Source organism: Acinonyx jubatus, chromosome A1, assembly GCF_027475565.1.
Source record: "Acinonyx jubatus isolate Ajub_Pintada_27869175 chromosome A1, VMU_Ajub_asm_v1.0, whole genome shotgun sequence".
NCBI classification, from domain to species: Eukaryota; Metazoa; Chordata; class Mammalia; order Carnivora; family Felidae; genus Acinonyx; species Acinonyx jubatus.
The window spans coordinates 167483173-167508645 of NC_069380.1; the positions used below are offsets into that span (position 1 = coordinate 167483173).

At 37.3% G+C, this 25473-nt stretch overlaps 1 protein-coding gene across 1 annotated transcript in view; it reads left to right on the forward strand.

Moving 5' to 3' along the window:
* MAN2A1 (mannosidase alpha class 2A member 1) overlaps nucleotides 1-25473 on the forward strand; it is a 164825-nt gene that overhangs the window by 123793 nt on the left and 15559 nt on the right. Inside the window, exons 17-20 of the mRNA XM_015073009.3 lie at nucleotides 12779-12912; nucleotides 15963-16104; nucleotides 18610-18743; nucleotides 25150-25344. Coding sequence (XP_014928495.1) covers nucleotides 12779-12912; nucleotides 15963-16104; nucleotides 18610-18743; nucleotides 25150-25344 — 605 coding nt within the window. The remainder of the gene's footprint in view (nucleotides 1-12778; nucleotides 12913-15962; nucleotides 16105-18609; nucleotides 18744-25149; nucleotides 25345-25473) is intronic.

Sequence of the window (25473 nt, forward strand, 5' to 3'; positions counted from 1 at the left end):
TTCTTCCCTCCTGAGTAGTCCAAAATGCCCAGTGGCAGCTGATTCATAGCCCCTTAGCAGAACCAGGAACCACCAAGATTTAGCTGATTCCCAGCCCTCCAAGGTGACAGTGCCGGCTCTCTGATTAGTCAGTTAAGAAACAGAAGTTTTTCTCAACTGGGCACTTGGAATATTAACATAACAAAAAATAAAAAAATAAAAAAAAAAAGAACACAGACCTCAGATTGCCTCTGGATGTGACAGTGGGTGGAATAAACAGGCTGAAGCATTTGTATTAGATTTTTGTAGCTTGAGAGCAGAAAGCTTCAGAAGTTTGTGGGAAATGACAGATAAATACGTTAGGTATAATGTGAAGTTAACTTAGAGTGCTTTTCCAGATGAGTTTTACTGTTCTTGCCTGGATTGAACCTGAAACCAGCGTATGTAACTATTCGAAGTGACATAGCAATCTTTCTTTTTGCTCTCTCAAGCCCAGAGCATTTATTTTTTTTTTTTTTTCCCAACATGAAAGTACTTGGTGGGAGATGAAGATACCAGCTCACCTGAAAGGCTTTCATCCAAAATATACATCCTTCTAATGTCCGTGTCTCAGCCTCTCTCAACAAATCTCCTTCTTGGAAAAAAAAATAAGCCTAGGTGTGGAGAGAGCCTTTTTTCAGTGGCCTTCTTGACCCACGTTGTCTGTCCTTTGTGGAAGGGCCGGGTTGTTGGCATCCTGGCTCATTGGGTTTTAATTAAATCACTAATCGAAACCTAAGGAAGAGATGTAAAGTCTTCAGGGTGTTTGGATCTCAGGGAGTTCAAAGTGCCTGAAAGGGGTCTGGTAATGCCACACCAAAAAAGCAATACTAGGAAATACTTGAAAGTTCTTTGGTGTTTTGAACTTTGGCCTCACAGCGCCTGGGTGAGTGATCAAAATACGTGCAAAGAAAACGTCAGCCAGTTTCCATGCTTTTGTAGATCAGCTTTTGTTTAATATTTCTTAAAATAACAAAAATACCTACTTTCAAGTTTAACTTATTAATCTATCTTTGGATATATGCTAATTTTGCCCCCATTAAACTGACCAGATGTAGTTTATTTGGATGAGTATTAATGAATAGAGCCTGTTTGTTGTTAGTACCAAATTTATGAGCCAGAAAAAAAAAATGGGGTTTGGGGGAGAGAAACTATTAATATTTTATGATTAGATATATAATTGTGTTAGGTTACTAAACCATTAATTATGCAGAAGATTTTATTCTCAGCAATAAGTGTAAAGAAACAAAGAGTTGATATTATGAATTATCTATCTTTATTGAATGTCTGTTTGTATTAAATCCTTCAAATTTGGTTTATTTGAAATATTCTTTTAAAAAACTAAAGTAATGCAATCCTGATAAAATATCCTTAAATTCCTCAATCTCTGTTTTAGTTGCACTTTGACCCTTTTCTCCTCAAAGTAACTTTTGGCCTAAATTAAGCTTTAAGAGAAAACAAAATGAGGAATAAATCAAACAGCACTTCCAAATTATAAAAACCATGTGGTCATTACTGATTTCACAACAAACTGAGTTGGAAGGCATGGGTTCAACCAACTTTGTTTCTTTTCTTGGTTTTATATTTAAGTTTTAGTTTCTCTATTTGCGTTCTCTCCAGGTTCTGAAAATGGTAGGAGGTACAGTGCAGCTTAAAGTTCTCTCTTAACATCATTTAAACTATCGAAAAACACGGTGTGTTTCTTTTCATTATTGTTCAGACATTACATTCAAAAAGGTTCAAGAAATAATAAATTAGAGGAAATCTTGTGCTCACTAGCGTTAAAAGCTCTACAAGATCAGAGAGATTTGAGAGATTGCTGATGAAACATAATGCTTTGCCTTTTATCAGGTTAAGTAAGAAATCCATTTGGTAGCACCCATAATTTAATGAAATGCCCTTTTGGAGCCTTTTTTTCCCCCCCAAAGATTATTTAGTTGGTAGAAAATAACATTTTTCTGGCAGAAAATGTGGGAGAAGTGAGGATTAATTTTTCTTGTACTGTAATCATCTTCCATTCAATTGAAACTTTAAGTGTTACTAAATAGACTACTTTAGCTTTTTTTGTTAATCTTGAATTGGAAGATAGAATGTGATACAAGCAGAAGTCCCTGTATCCCCTCATGTTATATTTGATATTGTGCCATCACAATAAACACATACCTTGCGGTGGCATAATGATCAATAAGTGACATTTGATAGCTGTGGCTTCATTTGTCTTCAGAGCTGTAATTATTAGACTTTGGTGCCCTAGTTTTCTGACATCAACAGCTACTTTGAAGAATTAGGTTGCTATGGGTTACCAATGTGTCATGTACATTTTCACTAGCACAACGTTCAGGTTCCAGATCTGTTACAATATATACCTCCAAGCTTTCCCCCCCCAGGGACTACGTTCTCCTAGGCAGGTGTTTGTGAGTGAGTGAGTATGTGTATAAACCATGTTTCAACCCTTAGGAGAAATATCATAAATGCAATACTCTGGCCTATTTTCCACCAACATATTATAAAAGTACTATATGTAATGGATCTTACTAAAAGAAAGCAAGTAGCCTGGAGGTAAAATGTAATGAACTGCCATCAAGAAGTATGGAAGAAAAGACTTTCCTTTGGCTGAAATGACTGAATAATTTCCTTGCCTGGGCACATTTAGCAATCGCAAAGAGGTTGCTTAGTTTTTCTGTTTTGAATATATAGCCGAAATGGAGTCATAACATGACCCTTGACTTTTAGAGAGTCAAAGTGAACTTCATCTAGTTAAACACATAAGAGAATCACCTTGGGAATTAGAGATCTGAATCTTTACTTGTACCTTTAAGCCAACTAGGGTGACCTTGAGTTCGTCCTTCAATTTCTCATGCACTCAATTTCTTAAATTATAAAAAGACGGGTCAAGTAGGTGTAACTATTAAGGAGTCTTCACAAAACTTGGTATCACATAAAGTCTCTCTTGTTCATAACTCCCTGCTCCTAAATTCATCTTCTAAGGATGTTTGAATCTGGGCCTCCTATCCCTGGAGTCCTCCTACTTGTAAACAAGGTCTCAGAGCTTCACTGAAGTTGTTTTTATTTCCATAAAAAGATTCATGAGGATATTAAAATGGTTTGCAATCAATCTCTCATATTTTTTTCCCCAGGACTATGTTCCATATTTAGTTTGATTTAAGAGTAAAAAGCATTAAGTAAGTTATGGCTAGGCAGACTTAGGTAATTAAAACATTTCTGGAATACCATAATGTGCAATTGACTGCTAAAGATTTTTTTTCTGTTAATTGGAACTTTTAAAAATTGAAATAAGTAGCTATGTGTCGAATCTGATTATTCCCTACAGGCATGAAAGAGAAGGTTATTTTAAGGGACTATAAGCACATTCTGGTTACACAAATTCAGAACTCAGAGGTTATCTTGGGGGCTGTTTGACAGCAGCTGCTGTGTTGAAGCCATAGCTTCTTAGCAGGGAAGCATCATCCCGCACAAATATGTGTCGTACTAAACTCAGATCAAGGGTGTGGCGATGGGAAACGTAGGAGAGGTGTGATGGTTAAGAGCTCAGACTCCAGAGTCAACACACCTGTGTGTCATTTCCAGCTCCCATCCCAGTTCTGCTGCTTACCAGCTGTTTGACCTTGTGCAGGTTTTTACAGTCCTTGGTTTTGGCGTCTTGAAAATGGTAGCAATAATAGAGTCTACCTCATAAGAGTGTTGGAGGATTAACTGAGTTAATATACATAAAGCCTGGCACCTACTAAGTATTATATCTCCTGAAGAGGATGTGCAGGCCAGATGAGTAAAGGCGTAAGTGTTACAATAGAGAGTAGCCATTCAGGATTGGGGGTGTTGGGGAAGAATTGATAAAGCGAGTTGTTGAGATGCCAGATCTTGGAGAAATGTCACTTAAATAGGCAGAAAGGAGTAAAAGAACATTACAAAGTGTGAGGTGGGATTGTATCAATCAGACACCCTTGTTCCTGTAAGAATTTGAAAATCTTGGGGCACCTGGGTGGCTTTAAGCACCTGACTTTGGCTCAGATCATGATCTCATTGTTCCTGGGTTCAAGCCCCACATCCGGCTCTGTGTTGACAGCTCAGAGCCTGAAGCCTGCTTCAGATTCTGTGTCTCCCTCTCTCTCTGCTCCTCCCCCATTCATACTCTGTCTCTCTCTGTCTCAAAAAAATAAACATTAAGAAATTTTTTTTTTAAATCTCTGTATTACATATATTTAAACTGATATCTAGTTTTTCTTTATACATTTAAAAAATTGCAAAGGATGTTTTTCCTGGAATATAATCAATATTGACATTTAAAAATAAACATATCCAGTGAGTAGCAATTTGATACCAAATCATGCATTTTTAAAAAGGCCTGAATAAGATCTTTTTTTTTAAGTTTTTTATTTGAGAGAGAGACAGAAAGAGCACAAGCAGGGAGAGAGAGAGAGAGAGAGAGGAGAGAGAGGAGAGAGAGAGAATCTTAAGCAGGCTCTACCCTCAGCACAGAGCCCTACATGAGGCTTGATTTCATGATGGTGAGATCATGGCCTGAGCTGAAGTCAAGACTTAACCAACGGAGCCACCCAGGCTCCCCAAGACCATCTTTTAAAGTCAAATTTCACATCCTTATTTTCTCCTTGAACTCATATTTCTATTCTACTTCCTCACAGAAATTTAGCTTAAAGTAATATTCTTATGCTTGAGTCTTGTTATTGGTTAACCTTTCGTTACTCTTATAAAAGAAATATGTATGTATATATGTGTCTCTATATTTAAATTTAAAATTTCTGTTATCCTAAAAGTATTAAATATGATGTGTATTGAGTTGTAAAAATTATTAATAGTATACAGTTGATCAAAAACAATCTCTATATATTACCAATTTTGTCATTTATTTCATGAACTTTAATGGAAGCCTTTCAGTGAGATAAATTATACATTTTGTATCCCCATATATTCATGTGTCCATTGGTGAATGTTACGTATTGCCAGAATGAGATAGGTTTCAGCATTGATTTTTTTACTAATTTTTATTTTTATAAGTGTAGGGCAAAGGAATGATGTTACTACCATAAATAAGTAGGTGGCAATAGAAGGAATCTTATTATAGGAATGCCATTCAGTCCTTTGAGCTCTTTATGAGTTAGATTCCATAAATCACAGAGTGGTCTATGTCAAACATAAGTTTCAGTTGATTATTTTTAATGATCTGCCTGGCAACTTGATTAGATACCCCTTCAATTTTGTTGAAAGCAAACAATTGAAAGTCACATGTTTTGGAAAAATATTTGTTACTCAGCCATTGAAGTTCAACCAGACACCAGTATTTCACATTGTCTCTGTCCAGTGCCCACTGGAGTTAGGGTGAGTGAGAGCTATGCTGTTGCTTCTTTTTTGGTAAGTTGGGAGAAGGGATGGTGAAAATGTAGTTTTAAAGACAAAAACAAAAACAAGGAAGAACCTCTTGCCTCAACGGCAAGATCAGCTTGAGAAATGAGAGTGTACAGAATCTAGGCTTCCTGACTAATGGAGCCTTGGAAAGGAGCAAGTCGAGGAGAACAGAAAGTAGGCAAGTTCAGAGTGGCTGTCAGTGTGGAGGATATTCAAACGGATCATTGTGATTATTCCAGCATTCTTCCCTCACTTGTCCTAGACCAGGCCAAGTGTGGATCATGGGGAATGGAATAGGAAAGCTTCAGTGTTGTGAGCTGTTTTATTCACCTCCTATGGAAGGGCTTTAGTTAGAGCTTGCCTGTTTGGGATTTTAAAAAATGTTACTGATATAGATGTTGTGTTCCCTCCAAGACAGAGCTTCAAAAAAAAAAAAAAAAAAAAATCTGTCATTTCTTAAAATCAGTGTGTGTTAGGGGAAAAAAAAAAAAGCTTCCAGTTTTATTGTGTATTCTTTCTGTCATTAGGTCTTCAAGTATATTGTAGTTAATTGGTGTCATTTTTAACCAAAATTTGCAATCCATGGAATCAAAATGCTATATACCTTTCCTGTTATACATTTACTTTTGTGTCATTGTGAGAATTTCTGCAATGAAAAGCATAAAATATGTAGACTAGTGCCAAGCGCATAATAAGTTGATCAATAAGTAGTAGTAGTAGTTATTTATATAGTGCTTTAGAAATAAAACAAAGTAGTGCATCACCATTTTCTTAAATTCAAGACTTGGAATGGAATTTACTCAAATTTATATTCATGAAAGCAGATGTTAAAATTTTCACTTGTGGAGAAATAATCAATGTGAACATTTACAGACCTGGAAATCAGCAAGTACCTCAGAGGATAAATTAGATCTCACAATGGCTGGTAAGTTGAATAAGTCAACATGGAGAAAAAGGTCATCCAGTTGTGGGAGTTATTACCATTTTTATTCTTGGTACTTTCAAATGTGAGTACGGTTTTTAAAAATGATAATATTTACTTTTTAGAAAACAGCATCTCCATATTGACCTACTGAATTTATCATTGTTGCAAGGCTTGTCATTAAAGTTTATGTTTTGAACTAAGCAGTGTGTGTTAATAACCATGAGTGTCAGCTCCTGGTTAAGTTGGATAAGTTCACAAAAACAATGTCACAAAAGTAAATACATAATGGGAAAGGTATTTTTATATTTTTGATGATTTAAATATAGCAAAAAAGATACTAAATAATCCCAAAATTGGAGGGGAAATACGCCCTGGTTTTTCATGGCAGCTTTTTTTGTTAGCTGTCATTATTGTTACCATTGTCCTACTTCGGCTATGAAGTGACAACTCAGTCACCCCCTCTGCTCAGACACGGATTCAAGAAAAAGGAATGAGGGCAGCAATTTTATATCAAGGTTGCATTTGTGCCCAAGAATCTATATTTTAAGGATACTCACTGAAGACCTTCTTTGAAACTTAGATGCATTTTTTGAGGATTTACTTTGTATGATTTCATATCTATGTCAAATTCAGTTAAATACCTCTCCTGGGTTCTCATCTTTACTTTTCATTTTCTTAGATGGGTGTGGGTCATTATTATTCCATCTTGTTGTAAGGACTTGTCCTAATCACACATTCAGCATCACTAAGAAGATACCGAATTTTCGCCAAGTGTGAGACAGGTTCTGTTTTGCCCTTTCTCCCAGGCTGCTCCCTTCTACTCCTATAACCACTGGAGTATGGTGAGTGATGTCCGATTTCTAAGGTATACGCCTTGGAAAGGTACACTTTCCATTTCAAAACTGCTAGAATAAGGTGATTGGGTTGGTGGAGAGGATTGGACCAACTCCGACGTTTTGCAGGTCAACGTTAATTTCACCTGTCCAGATAGGTTTTGTACTGATCTGATGGTGAAGAGAGGAAACTGTGTGAGACAATTAGGCCTAGAATTCTCTAAAGGCCATCAGCTGCTGGTGCCACGGCCCCAGGCTCACCATCTGCATTTCTCAGTCACTTACCCCCTCCACCCCCCACCCCCGCGACATTTCCTTCTACCTCTTTCACCCACAAAGGATGTGTCAGAGGTGCCTTTCAGTGTTTCTATCCACACAGGAAGGAGTACCCTTCTCAGTTTTGTTAAGACTGGTGCTTAGCAACAAAATCAAAAGGTGATGCCTCCCTACTTTGACCCCTTGCCTACTCAGTTTCATCTTTTTCCCTCCCTTCTTAGAAAATAATCATCTTTTAAAAATGCTTAAGGGGCACCTGGGTGACTTAGTCGGTTAAGCGTCTGATTTTGGCTCAGGTCATGATCTCATAGTTCATGAGTTCAAGCCCCAAGTCTTGCTCTGTGCTGGCTTGGAGCCTGCAACCTGCTTTGGATTCTGTATCTCCCTCTTTCTCTGCCCCTCCTCTGCTTGTCCTCTATCTCTATTATTTTGTATTATTTTTATTTTATATGTGTCTCTCAAAAATAAATAAACATTTAAAACAAATAAAAATGCTTAAAATTCTATGTATACAAGTAATGTATACGCGTACTCTTTTCACAAAAATTTCACACATTATAGTGTATCAGGTGAAATATTTCTGGAATCTTGTGTGGCCCGTATCCTCTACTCAAGAGGTAATCCAGATACCTGTGCATGCGCACATGCTCTCTGTCTCTCTCTCTCATATCCATGCATACAAGCACACACACATACATTTGCCCACCTGTAGAAAGATAATACTGTGTCTGTTCTTAGCATGAAGTTCATCGCAGTGTACAAGTGCAGCATTCACTTTCTGCATCAGATCTTTCTATACTAGGGCAGAGAGCCACCTCATTCTTTCCGTTTGCTACAGAACATTCCCTAACATGATTGTTCCGGTTTTGTTGTTCATTTGCCTGTTGATGAACATACAGCGTATTTTCCGAGGATTTTGCCATTGGCAGCAGTGCACAGTGAATGCACTTGGGCTTGTCGTTAGTGTTATCTTAGGTAGATAAGTGAGATCATAGTGTCTTTAATTCATATGTGTTACTTTATTGGCCTCTAAAGTGACTATGACATTTAACAAAAGATTTTAGATGGTTTTAAAGAAGTTTTATATTCTGGCAAGCCTGTCACCCTATTTTCATTATTTTTTATTTTATTTGTATTAATTATTCTGTTACTAATTTATTTTACTCAGGTGGCACTTGCAGGATATCAGATCCCAGGTCAGTACCCTCTCCCCTTCTTAAAAAATAATCTGGCGGTCTCCTTTCTACTTAGAGTCAGAGCAAAGCTGCTCTAATCTGGTCCCAAAGCAACTTCAACTTTGTCCAGTGGTGAGTTTGCCAGTGAGACATGGTGGCTGAGAGGCTTAGTGCCGCTTCTGTCCACCTTGTGATCAGGAGCAAGGAATTTCCAAGTAGGCTTAGGGTCAGGATTGAATGAGTTATCACATGTAAAGTATATGATACATAGTAAGCATTCGGTCATTGTTGGCTGGTTCTTGCACATGGCTGTTATCTTTCACTCAGCAACACTTACTGTGTACCTGGGAGCATAAAGATAAAGAAGACATAGTCTCTGTGCTTCAGGAGTTTACATTGTAACATGCATGTGTTTGCTCAAAATTAAAGTACTTATTCCCTTATCTTTCTGGCTAAACTCTGTCCATGGCATAGTTTGCTTTCCTCTTATGTCAGCTGATTTCTACATGATGAGGGACTGCCTATCACATCTTAACAAATTCTATTTAATGGTGATTCTGCATCTACTACATTCCCAAGATGTCGTTAACACCTGGAATGCAAAGATGGTGTGTAAAACAATCTGTAAGAAGGTCACAGGCACTAGGGAGGGGAAAAAAGAAAAAAACTTCAGGGTCCTGAAAGACTCTTTCGGCTTCTCTACTACAGCTTTCCGCCCATGGACTTGCTCTATTCTTTTTGTTTGTTTATTGTTTTTGAGAGAGAGAGCATGTATGTGCACATAAGTGTGGGGAGGGGCAAAGAGTGAGGGAGACAGAGGATCCAAAGTGGGCTCTGCGCTGACAGCAGTGAGTCTGACGCTGGGCTCGAACTCAAACCATGAGATCATGACCTGAGCCTAAGCAGGATGCTTAACAAACTGAGCCAACCAGGTGCCCCAACTTGCTCTATTCTTACCTGGCATTACCTGTGTTAAGAAAGATAAACAGTCTCCATTCTCTCTTTCCAGGGGGCAGAGTGTAAGGTGTTAGCAGCAAGGAGGTACTTCCTTCTTTTTGTCAAAACCTGGGAATGGCATCCCCCAGTCCCACCCCTTTGGACTACTCTTGTTAAATAGGGGCTGTTTTCATTCCCAGGATTGAAGAAAACCCAGAGGGGCTTAGAAATTCCTGGCCATGCGCAGGTGGAACCGCTCTGGTAAAAGTACCTTTTGCTGCCACATACTGCAAAGATTGTGCAGACCACTGAAACCACTGGGTTTATACCTGTGCCTTCCAGAAAGTGCTCCCCTCAATCCCGTGAGCTTCTTTGGGAATGGCACACCTTAGGGAGCTCTCGACACAGGATAGGATAAGTTATCTCTCTCACACAGATTCTTCTTTAAAAAGTAATACATTCTCATTGGTAACTCAGGGATACCTCCTTGCTTTTATTACCATTACAAAATTTATTTGCTTTATTCATAATAAGTATATTAAGTTTGATCTTATTCTGTCCTGGTGCAGAATTTAAATTAATGTCTTGCTGAAGTGTGAATGGACATCGAGGCTCCTTTTAAAGGATCTTTAAGCAGTTGTTGCCACAACAGGATCTGAGCATAATACTGAGCTTGAGAAAGATGATTTTCTCAACAGAAATAATTTATTATTGCTAGAGGTAATATGAAATTACTATTATTTTTTTCTTGAAGCATGTTTTTTGTATATGTTTTCCAGAGATAAATGACTTGAAATTAATGACACTCTTCTTTGTTAAGATTTTCTTTCATTTCATGTAGTCTGTTGACCCCTGAGAGAATATCAGTCTACACAGGAGAAAGCATAACGCAATGCTGAAAATCCTACGAGTGCTTCCAGTAGATTAGAGTTTACTTGTCCTTTGGTGTTCTCCCCAATGCTGCATGGGGGACTTCATCCCTCGTGTTGCATTTTGTGTTTTGGCCATCTTTGGTTCATTTGTAGAAGCTTATCTGTTAAAATTCCATGTACATTTCACTGGTTTTGAAAAATGTTCTTTAATGTAAACCTACTAAAAGGAAAGTTTGCTTAGAAAGTAATACATTTCCGGGGCATCTGGGTGGCTCAGTCAGTTAGGCATCTGACTCTTGATTTCGGCTCATATCATGACCTCACAATTCATGGATTGAGCCCCGCTTGGGCTTAAGAATAAAGTAATGCATTTCCTACTTCAGAGAAGTTCTATCATCAATGTATGTGATTTTTTTTTTCTTTTAACTTCCCAATACTAGTGAAGCTGTTTGGATCAGCTAGCTATATTGGCAGGTTCTTCTCATAATTCTTGGAAGGAAAGATATGTGTATCTTTCTAACTGGGAAGAGGTTAGTGGTTCAGACTATGGCAGAAGGGGAAAAGGCTACCTCCTTCCCTCACTCATGGAGGTCCTACTGTTCATCACAGCCTTATGAACGGAGTAAGGAGCTGAAAGCATCTGTGACTGAGGTCGTTGAGTTGCAAGAGTGACATCTACCAGAAAAGAACTTCTATGAGAATTCTGAAAATTCTGTTGATGGGGGCAGGGCGTGGGGGCACTTCAGCCCATTCAGTATTGTCACTGTATTATTATTTACGTTTTCCAGTTTCCAGTGTACTTCTCACATAAACCTTTAGTGCCTGGGCTGCCTGTATTTACATTCTTTTTCACAAATCCCACAGATTCAAACTTCCTTTCTTTAACTGTTTGCTTGTACCTTCACTGAGCCCAGGGGATTCTTCTCGGCTCCCAGCAAAAGTCCTCCTTGCTCCCTTCTTCCGTGCGCCATTTTTCCTTACACAGCCCTCTTTGTTTAAAGAGTGTACTGGTTATTAGCACACCATGGGAGATTGTGTGTGAGGAGTAGGCAGTGGTGGGGAATAATTAAAACTGCAGGTAAATGTCCAGGATTCTTGGAACCTTAAAAACCTTACACTGTATGAAATAGGATAGGACCAACCTTTCTTCTTTTGATTGCTTGCTTTCCTGATAGCTGTCTTTCTCAGAAGATCCTGTATCTCCTCTACATACTCAGTCTGTATGAAGAGTGTTGGATCTCTTTGTAACTCACCTCTCCATCTCTAAAATAGACCCAGTGCTTCACTAAGGGCAAGTAGGTATAGTTAGGGTAGCATGACAGATAGAAATTAGTGAACAGTTTAGGCTTATCCAAGAAAATAAATGCTTGATACATCTGGGACTTTTTCAAGCTGTCCTCTGCTTTATATAGCAAAGGGCAAAATGAATCACTCCGTAACAAGGGGTCCTAAGAGATACCAAACTCAATTAAAATTGATTTAACTTCTGGGGAGCTCTCCAGATTATACTCCACAAATACTAATATGGTAATATCGCTTTCAGCCATAAATCATCTCCTTGGATCTCTTGTCTCTTTTCCTGGATTATAGATCATGGGCAATAATAGACTGTCTCTTGAACCAACAGAGTGTAAATTTCTGCTTCTAATTTCCAGTGTGTAAGGTGAATGGCGAAGAAAAAGGCTGGCATGGCTCTGTTGGGGAATGGCAGTGCAGATGACAGGTGGACTGGCCTGTAGCAGAGCTGACCTTTACTCGTTTAATGTCCTCTTTCCCCTGCAGAACTCTTTGGAGAATCATTTGCATGTTACATTTCATCTGCATTTATCTCATCCCAGCCTCTTCGTCCTTCTGTTGAGTTAACATGTGCCCCAGAGTGATTGTTTTCTACCATCTGACAATTAAAAAAAAAAAAAAAAAAAAAAGAGGCGGGGGAGGTGGGGAAAGGTGAATGGCAACACATTTAGCATGAAAGATGGTAAAGATAATAAGAACAGAAAAGAGGAAAAAGTGTGTAACTTTGCAAGGAGTTCTATACAGCATATTTAAGAAAAGCAGAGCAATTAGGGTACCTTGGTGACTCAGTTGGTTAAACATCTACCTCTTGACTTTGACTCAGGTCATAATCTCACATTTTGTGAGTTTGAGCCCTGTGTTGGGCTCTACGCTGACAACATAGAGCCTGCTTGGAGTTCTGTTTCTTTCCCTTTCTCTCTTCCTCACCCCTGCTGGCTCTCTCTCTCTCTCTCTGTCTCTCTCTCTGTCTCTTTCTCAAAGTATAACTTAAAAATGTTTTTTTCTTTTTAAAAAGAGAAGTGGAGCAATAAACTTCTATTAAGGTACATATTCTTTTAAATTTAGGAATAGATGGACAGTCTGTGGAAGTTTCCAATATTGTGGACATCCGAAAAGAACATAACCGTGAGATTGCAATGAGAATTTCTTCTAGCATCAACAGCCAAAACAGATTTTATACTGACCTGAATGGATACCAGGTAATTTTCCTTTAAAATCTGTAAGTAATGGCTATGTTAGTGTGTAACTTTTATATATGGTAATAGGACAGTTGATTTTGGGTACTTCAAAAATGCTTAAGTTTAAAAATTATTTTCAAAATAAAACTGAATTTTAACAGGTACTCTAGGTTCCTTATTCAATCAGATTTCCAAAGTTAAAACAAATATTTGAGGGATTGGTTTGTAGAACATCTGATTGGAAGGGTGTATTTTCTCAAAGGAAGATTTGGTGACCATTTGCATGTTAATTCCCTTGATGCCAAAATGTATATAAATTTGTCTAATAGAAAGGAAGCATAATCAGGGGTTGAAGAAGTGTGTATTTTTCCCCTCATAAGGAAATGGTCTGTGCATATTTAACTTATTACATATATACTTTAAAAAAAAATTTAGGTTTATTTATTTATTTCGAGAGAGAGGAGAGAGAGAGTGGCAGGGAGAAAAAGAATCCCAAATAGGCTTCACACTGTCAGCACTGAGCCTGACGCGGGGCTCAAACTCAAGAACCATGAGATCATGACCCGAGTCAAAATCAACAGTCAGACACTTAACCAACTGAGCCATACAGGCACACCAAATACATGTATACTTTTAAATGTATAATGTATTAATGAGCTCTTTTAAATTTCATGAGAACTCTTCCCCTCTTTTTATCAATAATGTATATATGTTCACCTTCATACACACGCATATGTGTACATGGACACACAAATACAAACATGTATCTATTGAGAAATGTGAGTAGGTATGTATTTAATCGAAATGTTCACAAAATAGTTTGAAATAGTAATGAGAAGATTGACTAAAAATCTTTTCAGATTGTCAGCTCTCTAATTTAATTGGGCTCTTTTGATTGTTACCTAAATTTCTGTATTCAGAGTGTATGTGTGTGACAACGTATCTTTGAAATAATACTATTAAAAACATTAGCATGTTTTTGAGACATTAGCATTTTAGAAATTTCTGGCTATGAATAGAAATAATTTCACAACAAATGCTTTTACTTTGTCTGATTTTCAACTGGAATGAGTGAAAGGGATTGTGATAATTTTCTCTTCTACAATTTCCTGCAAAGGTTAAATTTAAACCTTTTTCAAAGCATAAAAATTACATTATACACTTTGAATTTACATGTTAATTCCACCACAGCTGTTTGGTTTTCAAACAAATCCCCGACTTTATGGTGATTCATTTTCCTTGTATACAAAAGAAACTCTTTTCTTAAAATCTTACAGAAGCAATTATTTGTATGTGTGGGTGTCTACATGAATGAAAAAAAAATAGTACAAGTGAATAAAAATGTGAATTTTCTTTTCAAGGATCAAGCATTTGAATACATGGGAAAATATTATTTCTAAATTTATAACCTAAATATTTCTGCTTTTAAAATAGGCCTATTAAAAAAACAGACTTCAAAAAAAAAACAAAAACATTTTTTAGGCCTCAGAAAGAATTGTACTTGGGCAAAACTAGAAATCTAGACCCACAGGTAGGGAGTGAGAGTGACAGCCCCAGAGTTCTGACAGATTAAATGTCCTTTTTATGAGAATACAAGTTAATTTGAATGTGAAGATCAGGATTACACAGGAGAAATGGAGAATTCTTTCAAGCTATCCTTTTTTTTTTCCTCCAACTTTTACCGTTGTTTCTCTACAAGTATATTAATTTCCTAGGCCTGTGATACAGATGACCACAAATTGGGTGGATTAAAACAACAGGAATTTACTCTCTCACAGTTCTAGACACCACAAGTCCAAAATCAAGGTGTCCTTAGGGCCACACTCCCTCCAAAGGCTCTGGGGAAGTATGCCTCCTTGACTATTCTAGCTTCTGGTGGCGTCAGGCCATCCTGGGCACCATTGGTTTATAGACACATCCCTCCAATCTCTGCCTCTGCTGTCACAGAGTAGCTATGATGTTCTCTTTGTATCTCTGTATGTGTCCCTGTGTGTCCCAATTTCCCTCTTCGAAGGACGCCAGTCATTGGATTAGAGCCCACCCTAATCCAGGATAACTTGATTATATCTGTAGAGATCTCATTGCAAAATAAAATCACGTTCCCAGGTTCTGGATGGACATGGGTCTGGGGGGACACCATTCAGTACAACCAGTAAGTGAAGGACACACTACAGGGTTTCTGTAAAGATTAGAGATCTTATTTGTGAGATACCCAGTAGTGTGCCTGGTGTTAATTGGCACTCAGTATGTGTTAACTATTATGTTAACTTTGTACTTCTTTTTTTCTCGATTGTCATGTCAGACTTTCGTGAGTTTAACAGTAGAGATGTCATTTTTATGGTATGAATAAGATACACCTGATAACTGAGTCCCTGTGTGGTTTGAGTGAGTCTCCTTGACCCCACCCGGCTTAGTGCATTTTCAGTCAAAAAATAAAATAATGTATTTCATGCATTCAGATACTAGACCAAGAAAAATTGAAATTTAGAACTATCTGCATTGAAACGAAACAGGAAGAGTAAGCACTGAATAGTTTTTAAATATAAATATGAATTTGATTATTTTAATGTAATATGTTAGAGGATGTGATGAGGGGATCTGTGGTATTTATTAAAACTGATTCAAGAATTTTAAGAGATATTTCTTGAAAGGGGATAGAGAGCTATTATGCTTAGCATTCATTACCAAAGCGGTATGTTAGATTTAGATGAGAAATGAATACTTAATACCTTTATAATTTGTTTTATGCAAATACTGGAAAGCTAGAAGACTTTTGTTAAAGATTTTTATTATGAATTTAAATAGGAATGCCTATTTTTAAAACCAGGATAAGTTCTACCTTTCTCACTTCAGGGTTGTTTTCTAAGATCCTTGTGATTTTTTTTTTTTTTTAATATTGTTTTGAAGAATGTTTTAATTTTCAATTTAGTTCTGTCTTTGAACAAGAAAGGAAGCTATACTTTTTTCTTTTTGGAAGAAAACTCATCCATAGTCAGTACTAATTTTTTAAATCACATACGTAAATATCACTTGATTTCTTTTTTTTTAAAGTGAACTGTTTGGTCTTATAGATTCAGCCTAGAATGACAATGAGCAAATTACCTCTTCAAGCAAATGTCTACCCAATGACAACAATGGCCTATATCCAGGATGCCAAGCATCGCTTGACCTTACTTTCCGCTCAGTCTTTAGGGGTTTCAAGTTTGAAAAGTGGTGCGTATTGTTTGGGTTCTTTTTTGCTCTTTTTTTTTCAGTTCCAAGTGTATAATTTTTCTGTTGGTCATATGTATTAATTATTATCTTCAGACACCAGCCACCTTCTCTTGAGAACAAGAATATTAGTTAATTTTGGGTTTTGTGAAAATAACGTAATGTATATCTTTAATCTTCTGATGAAGAATGAGGGACTTGAAACTCCATGAAACCATTGTTTCTTAAAGATAGTTTATCTCTCCTGATAGCTCGTTGTTTGCACAAGGCTCTGTCACTGTCATAATTGAATGGCTGTGGAAACTCAGACTCCAGAAGTTAAGGAGGAAAGGAGGCAGGGAGAAGAGTTAGAAATTCCCAAGTTAGCCTAAGTGCCCAAGGCAGGAGGTTATAGTCCATACCTAGGTCCTTCCCTGAATCACATCCTTCTAGGGCACTACCACCTGAAAGAAGAAAGAAAGGGAGTTGTAGTGATACAGATATGGGGATGAAGAAGTGACAGATACAACTTTAAGGATTCTGTAAAAGAGACAAGATGGAAAGAAAAAATAGTAGACACAGATTAATTTTTATAAAACCTTCTGTTGGAAGGCTGATATCCCTTATAATACATATTTTTAATTGTCCTTTACATGTAGTCAGTTGCTTTTCTTTACATACTAAGACTTGCTAAGACAAATGTCTTAGGAGCCAGGCAGATAATAAAGGAGTGAAGGTGCCTGGTGTACCCTGTGTCACAAACCCACTTTTTATATTAGGCATATGCATACATTCTGTATGTCCATGCACACACAAAAACATACTACTTCTAATTTTTCTTTGTGGCTTTCATTACACAGAATCATGAGATTATGCCATAAAGACATTACTACCTTTATAAAAATAATAATGGCCTCCCATCAGGGATGTAGTGGGGAGCGGTGGGGCTTCAGCAAACTGGAGACCACCATTCTCCGTGCACAGTGGGGCAGCCGCTGCTCGGTGGCAGGCCATCATCTCCATGGGGAATGGGGCCCCTTGTTGCCAATTTTTTCTGTGTTTGAGCAACCCAGAAGTCTGGGATTTTATGTGAAGCTGTCCAATCTGTAAATGTTGACTTAGCTTGTTTAAAAATCAAAATATAAAACATCTTTTTGCCAGCTGTGACTCTTGAACCACCCATTTTAAACCTTGCCTTAAGTTCTCAAAGTTGGGCCCTTCAGTAGGGAACTAGACATTAGGACTGGAACAGTCATGGACTAAATCGTTATCCCACTTTCCTGATAAAGACGAGCTGAGAGATATAGCTCCTCTGCTCCTGCTAGAGACCCCCAGCACCCTGGGGTTTGAATGCCTGCATACATAAAAACAATTTGAGAACAGTCCAGGAGATTTACTAAGTGCCACATACTGTGTAGACTAACATTTGGAGACCGGGAGAAGAGAGAAATTGCCAGGAGATTGTGGTACTAATTTGGGTATGAAATGGTCAAACCCTAGATAGCCCCATTGCCTGAGGAGCAAGTTCTAGATCATTGTGTCCTACAATACATATGGAGGTAGTAATGACGAGAATTCTAACCATCACTGGCAGTTTTATGTACTAGATACCTAAACTCAGAAGAAAGAAACTAAACAGAGTTGGTTTGACTAGGTCAGAATAATAGTTTTTAAAATAGCTTACATATTGTTCTTTTATGCTGAACAGTCATTTAATACTGTAACAGATACGAATGAGTGGATGGATGAATATATATATATATATATTTTTTTTTTTAAGTGTATACGACTAGGGCTTTTTTAGTATAAACGTATGAATATGGCTCTGGGTAGCTTTTTGGGTTGTTTTGGTTTGGTTTGATTGATTGGTTGATTGATTTATATTAGTTTGTCAACTCATAACCTAACTATTATCTTACAACTTAAACTAGAGGAGATGTGGGATTATTTCACGGCAAATGAAGGAACCAAATAAGACCCCTTATTGAGCTAGAGGAGAGAGGACAGTTGATGCCACTAACATAATACCAGGGAGGGAAGGAGGGGGTACATGGTGGGTGTCTCCAAATTCTGGCATTTCTTCAGAGAATTGCCACCTTATCAAGTAAGTTAAATTGTATTTCAAATTCTTTTTAGATTCTATGCATCTGTATTTGTCTTAATATTCTCTGTGGATATATATTTTCTGTGAACCTCATAAACATTTTTTAAATTCCAAATGCTGCCGTTAAAAATTTTAGAGGCCATAATTTACTCTTCAGATTAATTCTTTTTAAATTTCACTTGAATTTTAATCTGATTTTTAAATTTCTTTTCACATTTTACTAGACATTAATGAAGAACATAAATACAATCCTATTTTTTTGCATTTATACTAGCTGCTTTGAGAGAAAGCCCTTGGTACTGTGGGTTGTAGAGATTGGTCTCCTCGATTTGCATCGGACCATGCCTATACTTATGTGATCCTCTGTGGATGTTTGTATTTAATAACCCTGGCCAGTTTGTTTGGTTTTTTTGTTTGTTTGTTAGGTCAGATTGAAGTTATCATGGATCGAAGACTCATGCAAGATGATAATCGTGGCCTTGAACAAGGTGTCCATGATAACAAGATTACAGCTAATTTATTTCGAATACTACTGGAAAAAAGAAGTGTTGTGAATGTGGTAAGAAAAAAAAAAATAACTCACATGTTCTGATGTTGATTGTTCTTTGCCATCCAAAATTTGAAATTTTGACTTTCCACTGTTGTATGATTTATGGTTTCTAGTTTTGAGATATCTTTGTAATAGACTTAGTCTCTACTGACAAGAAAGAGAATTTCAGTTACACATATCCTGTGAGATTTGCATTTAGGTCGTCTTTTTCTTTTATTTTTGCTTATTATGTAGATAGAGAATTATGTTAAGGAATCAGTTTGGATGAAATTTTATGAAATTATTTTGAAAGAAAGTAAGAGTTGAATTTAAAGATAGAATGTGGTTGTATACTTAGGAGATTAAGTTTGATTCGTAAAATGTATTTAAAACCTAGTGTACCTATTCTAGTCTTAGACTCATCAGTTTGAAATTGATTTACTTGTTTGTCTTGTTCAGTTTTCATGCTCAGAACAAAACCCCAGCATTCCATTAAATAATCTAGCTGAAGCTCAGTTGGACATGAACCAATACAATATGATAGTATGCTTCTTCAAGGTGACATAGAAGTCATCATCACGGTCCTCCATACATACTGATTTCCCACCTCATTTGGCCCTCTCCATGGCCCTTTTTTTCTTATTCTGTTCTCCTTGTTTCTTCACTGACCATTTCAAATCTTTTCTACTCTTTTTAGCAGATGACCGCATGGACTTCACAGAAGGAAAAGCCATTTAACAGTGCTCTCTGTTCTAGGTATCAGCCATCTACTCCCACCCTTTCCCCCTGCTTAACCCTGCTGATGTCTTCTCAGTGCTGTCATTATAAAAGCCAAAATCCTTACCGTAGCATGAAGAGCCTATCACAATGTGAGCCCTGCCTGTTCCCGCAGCTTCATCTAGCATGACTCTTACTATTTCTACTCTGAACCCACTGGTTTTCTTTCGATCCTAAGTAATCCCCATGCACCCTGTGCCTACAGCACCTTTGCACTTGTGATTTCATTCTCTGCCCAGGGAACTCTTCGTAGTAGTTGAGATCAAAGTTGTCTTGGTCAACTGCCTCTGCTGGACCAGGCCAGATCACCTTCTTCAGTGCTTCCTCAGACTATTCAGCTGTCCTCCATGCACATGTGTGATTATTGCATCATTGTCCTTCTCCTCTTTTGGACCATAACTTCCCTGAGAGTAGGGGTTCTCTCCCTCTGCTTCTAGGATTGTCCCTAGCAGAGGAAGCGGTCACTATTTGGTGCAGGAATGAATACACAAATACATAAATGAGCGAGCTGGAATTGCACACTGTGCCACTACATCTGTCCCAACCACTGTTTACTGCCTTGTCATACTATGCATGTTCTCTCCCCCTGCTAGATTCTAGGGACTTGTCTACTTCTTTTCATGTGCCCCACAGGGCCTTCTTGCCTGTGGTACATATTCTATAAATACAACATTAGTTGATTGAATGAAATGGCAACAGCTCATTAAAGCAAAGAATTCTTCCAGTATGTAGAATCTTTTAGGAAAAAGATTTTAATATCCATTTTTAGATGTCAAGATTTATACCAGTTCTTGGGACTCACGGTTTAAATCAATTACTGACAAGATGGCTTAATTTTAGGTCTAAAACTGCATAGGAAAATCATTGTCTGAGTGCTGGCAGCTACTGTCTTTTTCTCCTCCTGAAAATGTTTCTGGCTTTTATGGTTTTTTTCTCTCTATGTAGACACTAATTTGCAAAACTTCTGTTAACTATGGCAAGAAGAATTTTCATGTCAGATGTATAAAGCTTTTATTTAGAAGTGAAATAATTTGTTTATTCCCATTCAAAACTCCTTGGATAGTAATTGATTGAAATTTGATCCAATGTTTTTATAATCCTGTGTTGGTTAAATTTTCCTTTTGCTCAACTATACATTCTTGGACTTAAATCAATAGTTTCTTTTAAATAAAAAATGAACTAGAGAAGAGAAAATACATTTTAATTTCTAGTGAAATTGACTAAAAAGACATTTGATTAAGAAATGTTCCATCTCATATAACTTAAACTTTCTAGAAAGTGTTTTTATTTTCAACTCAGACTCTAATCTTTAAAATAACAATGATAGAAACCATGGTAAGGAGACACTCTTCTGTACAGGAGAGGATTTTAGTGGAAAGTCTTGAGCCTGCCAGAGCCTCCTGGGAGTAATCTGGATGACTAAATGGAAGTGAGTCCTGTTTTTGAGGGTTCTGTGGAGAGGCACTGAGAACAAGGACTGGAATGATAATCACTGTTAAGATATACAGATGCCCGATGGGTTGCTCTGGCTATGTGAGGCTGACTGTCGTCCATGGTTATGACACTCAAGGGTCAACAGAAGTGGTAAATGGGAATTGTCTCTTTGGCATTGACCCTTTAGGATTTGTTTCTTTGATGCCTACTCCCTGTCCTTTCCTGCTGATGACTGCTAAGTAAAGAGGGGCATTGAACCAGGAATCACTGAAGTTAGGTGACCATAGGTCTTTGATGACTATGAGGTCATATCCCACTGAGGAGCTACAACTCAGTCCCACTTGAGGGAATGTAGGGGCCTAGTGTGACTTGGATTTCCAGTGTTTTGGGTTAAAAAAAAAAAGTCACCTGTTTTTGTGAGTTTTTGTTACTTTTGTTGACAACTTTAATGTGAAATGTCCTGGATTTTTTTCTTTTTTTGAGAGTTGGCCCCAAAACAAACAACTTCTTAATGTCGTGTGGACCTACCAAAACGTATCTATGTAGGCAAATTTAGACCACACATCACCAGGCTTCACCTCTGCATTGAATGATATTTATTTCTAAAACTCATGATTCAGTATAATTTTCCTTCGTTATTTTTTTTCTCTTTTTACCCCATCCTTTCCCCTACTGTATTTTTCTCTCATTTATTTATGTTGCATTTGCTTTTAATAGATTAAGTTCAGTACACATTTATCAAGGTCCCACCATGAATCAGGTCATACTGAATAAGCAAAAGTGACTCAAAATATCATCTCTTATTATCTTAAATAACTTATTTATTAGGAAGTTCTGATATAGATGAATGGGAACCTTTGATGATTAGGGATCAGATTACTTAGGCAGACTTAATGAAGGGCACCACAGAGCCTAGCAAGAAATTCTGACTTAGGAAATAAGGGCCGGAACCCAATGGAGATCTCAACTTGATACAGTTTGGATGAGAATGTGCCAGAAACTATTTTTAATTTCACACAGGCTGCAAGGAGAAAGCTAGACTTGAACAGCTTGAAGCCTTCCAACCAACAAGAAACCAAATGATGTTTATAGTAGTATATTAGTTACTACAAGGCTGGGGAATTCATTTACAGCTTAAACAAACACATAAATTTTCCTCCAGCAAACATGTTTTATAAGCTTTGGGTTTATCATAAAGGTCACATTAAAAGATTACCTTTCCAGGAGATTAATCAAGAACTGATAATTCAACAATTAAATATCTTGTTGAGCCCCTCGTTACTGTAAAAATGTTAGGAAAGTGCATGAATGATGGAGCCTTCCAGGACACTTGGTTCCACCCTGCCTGGCTAGCTTCCAGCAGTTTTGTTTATTGGTGGTGCTCTTCCAGCCCCGACCCACACTCTACCATAAACTTATATTCCTTGTCTCGCTTAGGACAATAAGTGGCTTAGTTCTTGAACTCTCGAGGTACTTACATTCATGACATTGTTTCCTTTGACAAGACTTTTCATTCACATGTTTCTGATTCTGAATCATTTTCTTAATCCAGAAAAAGTTAAAAGGTGAAACTTATACTTTTGATTCCAAAAGGAGCTCTCTTTCTTCCACAAGGTTGGGAAGATATCAGGGGTGATGGTTTCCAGCACATGTCCACAGAGCTACATGTGACTGACTGAGATTTGAGATTCACTTCGGGGAGCTGTTAAGCTTCGGCTTCCCAGGGCCCACTCCCAGACATTCTGATTTAGTAGGTTTGTATTAAGGCCCAGAGATCTAAGTTTAAAGCTCCTCAAGCCATTCTTATGTGTGGTCAATTTGGGGGAGCACTGAAGGTCAGGAGAACTGGTTTGGGTTGGGAAGAATGGTATATATGCACATTACTGTTTGTAGGGTATAGGTGATCCATCAAGAAGTATCCCACCTATTCACTGAAGTGTCCAGGAATTCCTCCAAGAGCATAGAACAAAGCCAGAGAGCTTTTTCTGAATGTTTCTTGACCTAGAATGGACTTAATGCCTTCCAATTCTGATAAGGCAGGTGTCTTCTTTTCTTTTGGAATCTTTTATCTTTTATTACTGAAAAGTGATTTTGTCAGCAATCCTGACCTAGATTATGAAGTCCTTTGATCTTGGAATACATGTAAAGTTTCTTATTGAAACTCTTCCTTCAATATTCAGTAACATGCATTAAATTTCAGTATTGTTGAATATTGCTATATATGCTTTGTTTAATCTTTCTTTAAAAAAAAGAGTGTGGAATGGGTACTGTTTTTACAACTCTTTTAGATCTAATATTTTTTGTCAGTATCTTAATATTGCAGTGTCCCTCTGCTGCCTTTAATTTTTTTTTTCCCTCTCTCCATAGTCTGAATTGTAATGACATCTACAGTTCGCTGCTGGCAAGATGCTTGTCACTCTTTGCTAACCCTCTGCTAATCTGACATTCTGAATTTTAAGCTCTGTATCCTCTATAAATCCTATCTTTTCTCACAGATAAGTAGCCAAGCCTTTTATTTGAGCCCTGTATTGCAAAAAGAGTGCAAAATCAGAAGATATCAGTGAAATGGACATTTAAAAAAATAAGATACAAAATTAAATTTGTTCCAAATGTCACTGTTGATTAAAAAACCTTTCTGTATAAATTATTTTCTCTTCTTAGTGCTTTTCTACGTCTGCTTTTATACCTTAGGCATAATTAGTTAAGGTTCCACTTAGTCATTGATTTAATTAATAGGGTGTGTCATCTACCATATGCATATCCCCAGCCCTGGTAGACTTATTTAATGTTTGAACATGCTGAACCACTTGTCTGGAAGTATATTCCATAGCAATGACTAAATTACTTTTAAGTTATACTGAATAATTGTGTACTAGGTAGGTATATAATAACTATTCCATAACATATATAACACTTTCTGTTTGGAGAATAAAGTACAGTGAAGTAAGTGGCATTGATTTACCAAATTTAACAGATGATCTAGATATACTACTACCTGTGTTGTTTAAAATCCTTATTCATATTGAGAATTTCTTCAAAAAAATCCTGTCATTGGGTCACATTTATAGAGCACACCTTTGGATCAACACATGATGTCATTTTTTTTTTTTTAAATGAAACCATGATGGAGGCACTTGGGTGGCTCAGTCAATTAAGCATCCAACTCTTGGTTTTGGCTCAGGTCATGATCTCACAGTCTGAGATTGAGCTCCATGTCGGGCTCTGTGCTGACAGTACAGAGCTTGCTTGGGATTCTCTCTCTCCTATCTTTCTGCCTTTCCCCTGCTCTCTCTCCCTCTCTCTCTCTCTCAAAACAAATAAATTTAAAGAAAAAAAAAAGAAATCATGAGAATATGTGGGGTAAAACCTGAGGGAGAAGAGATAACATTTGATGATATGCGAAATGTATGAATATCCCAACCTATCTACTTAAAGAATGTCACAGACTATGAGTCTGGACTTCTCTTTTGTCCAGCAAGAGAGAGGACGCAGAATTGAATACAAGAGAGGCTAATGTCCAGGAGGAGATAAGAGCCCCAAACAGGGGTTTTGTCTCCATACGTATTGAACTCTCAAGATACTACCTGCATGGTGAACATTAAGAAAACAAGATCTTACACACATGAGGAATGTGAAGAAAACAGACAGTAATCATTAACTTGTGTGTGCAGGAAGCAAAGGGTCTGAGGGACAAGTGGAGTTGTGATCAAAGTACAATAGTACATTGGCATCAGATGGAAAGCAATTTCCTGCAGGTGATATAATAAGTTACTCGTGATCCCATTACAATATCTTGCTAGCTAACCTCAGGCGCTTTTGCCCCGTAGTGGCAGCTTTCAGCCCTAAGCCTTTTTCTAACCCATTTATGTAAGTAGAACCTTTTCCCCACAAAAGAATTTTGTGGTAAGTTGAAAAAGAGTTTCCGTAAAAAGTCTTACCCTGTACTAAAATGGCAAAAATTATTTTCAGGATTTTTAGTACTTAAAGCAATGGGAAAAAGCTATTTCTAATCATGGTTTAAATGGACACTGTTCATTTTCTTATATTGCTTAGAACTGAAATTGGTAATCTGTGTGTTGTCTGAGACTGTTATTTACAAAATATAATAAAATCAGAGTATATATGTTTATATTTCTTTTCAACTTAAACCCTGTTGGGTAATTTAGTTAATATTACAAAAACTGCAAATATATATCACTTACACATTTTTGTTTTTTCTTGATAGGAAGAAGAAAAGAACTCTGTCAGTTACCCATCCCTTGTTAGCCACGTAACTTCTTCTTTCCTGAATCATCCTGTCTTTACAATGATAGAAAAGATCCCCATGCCAACCCTTCAGCTGCTAGGTGAATTCTCTCCATTAGTGTCATCTTTGCCTTGTGACATTCATCTCGTTAATCTGAGGACAATACAGTCAAAGGTACATCCCAAGATATATCTATAAAGAATTACGATTTTGTAATATATTTGATATAATGGGATGGGAAGCAGAAAAAAAAAATACAGCTGGGGTGGGGGATGGGCTAAATGACTGATGGGCATTAAGGAG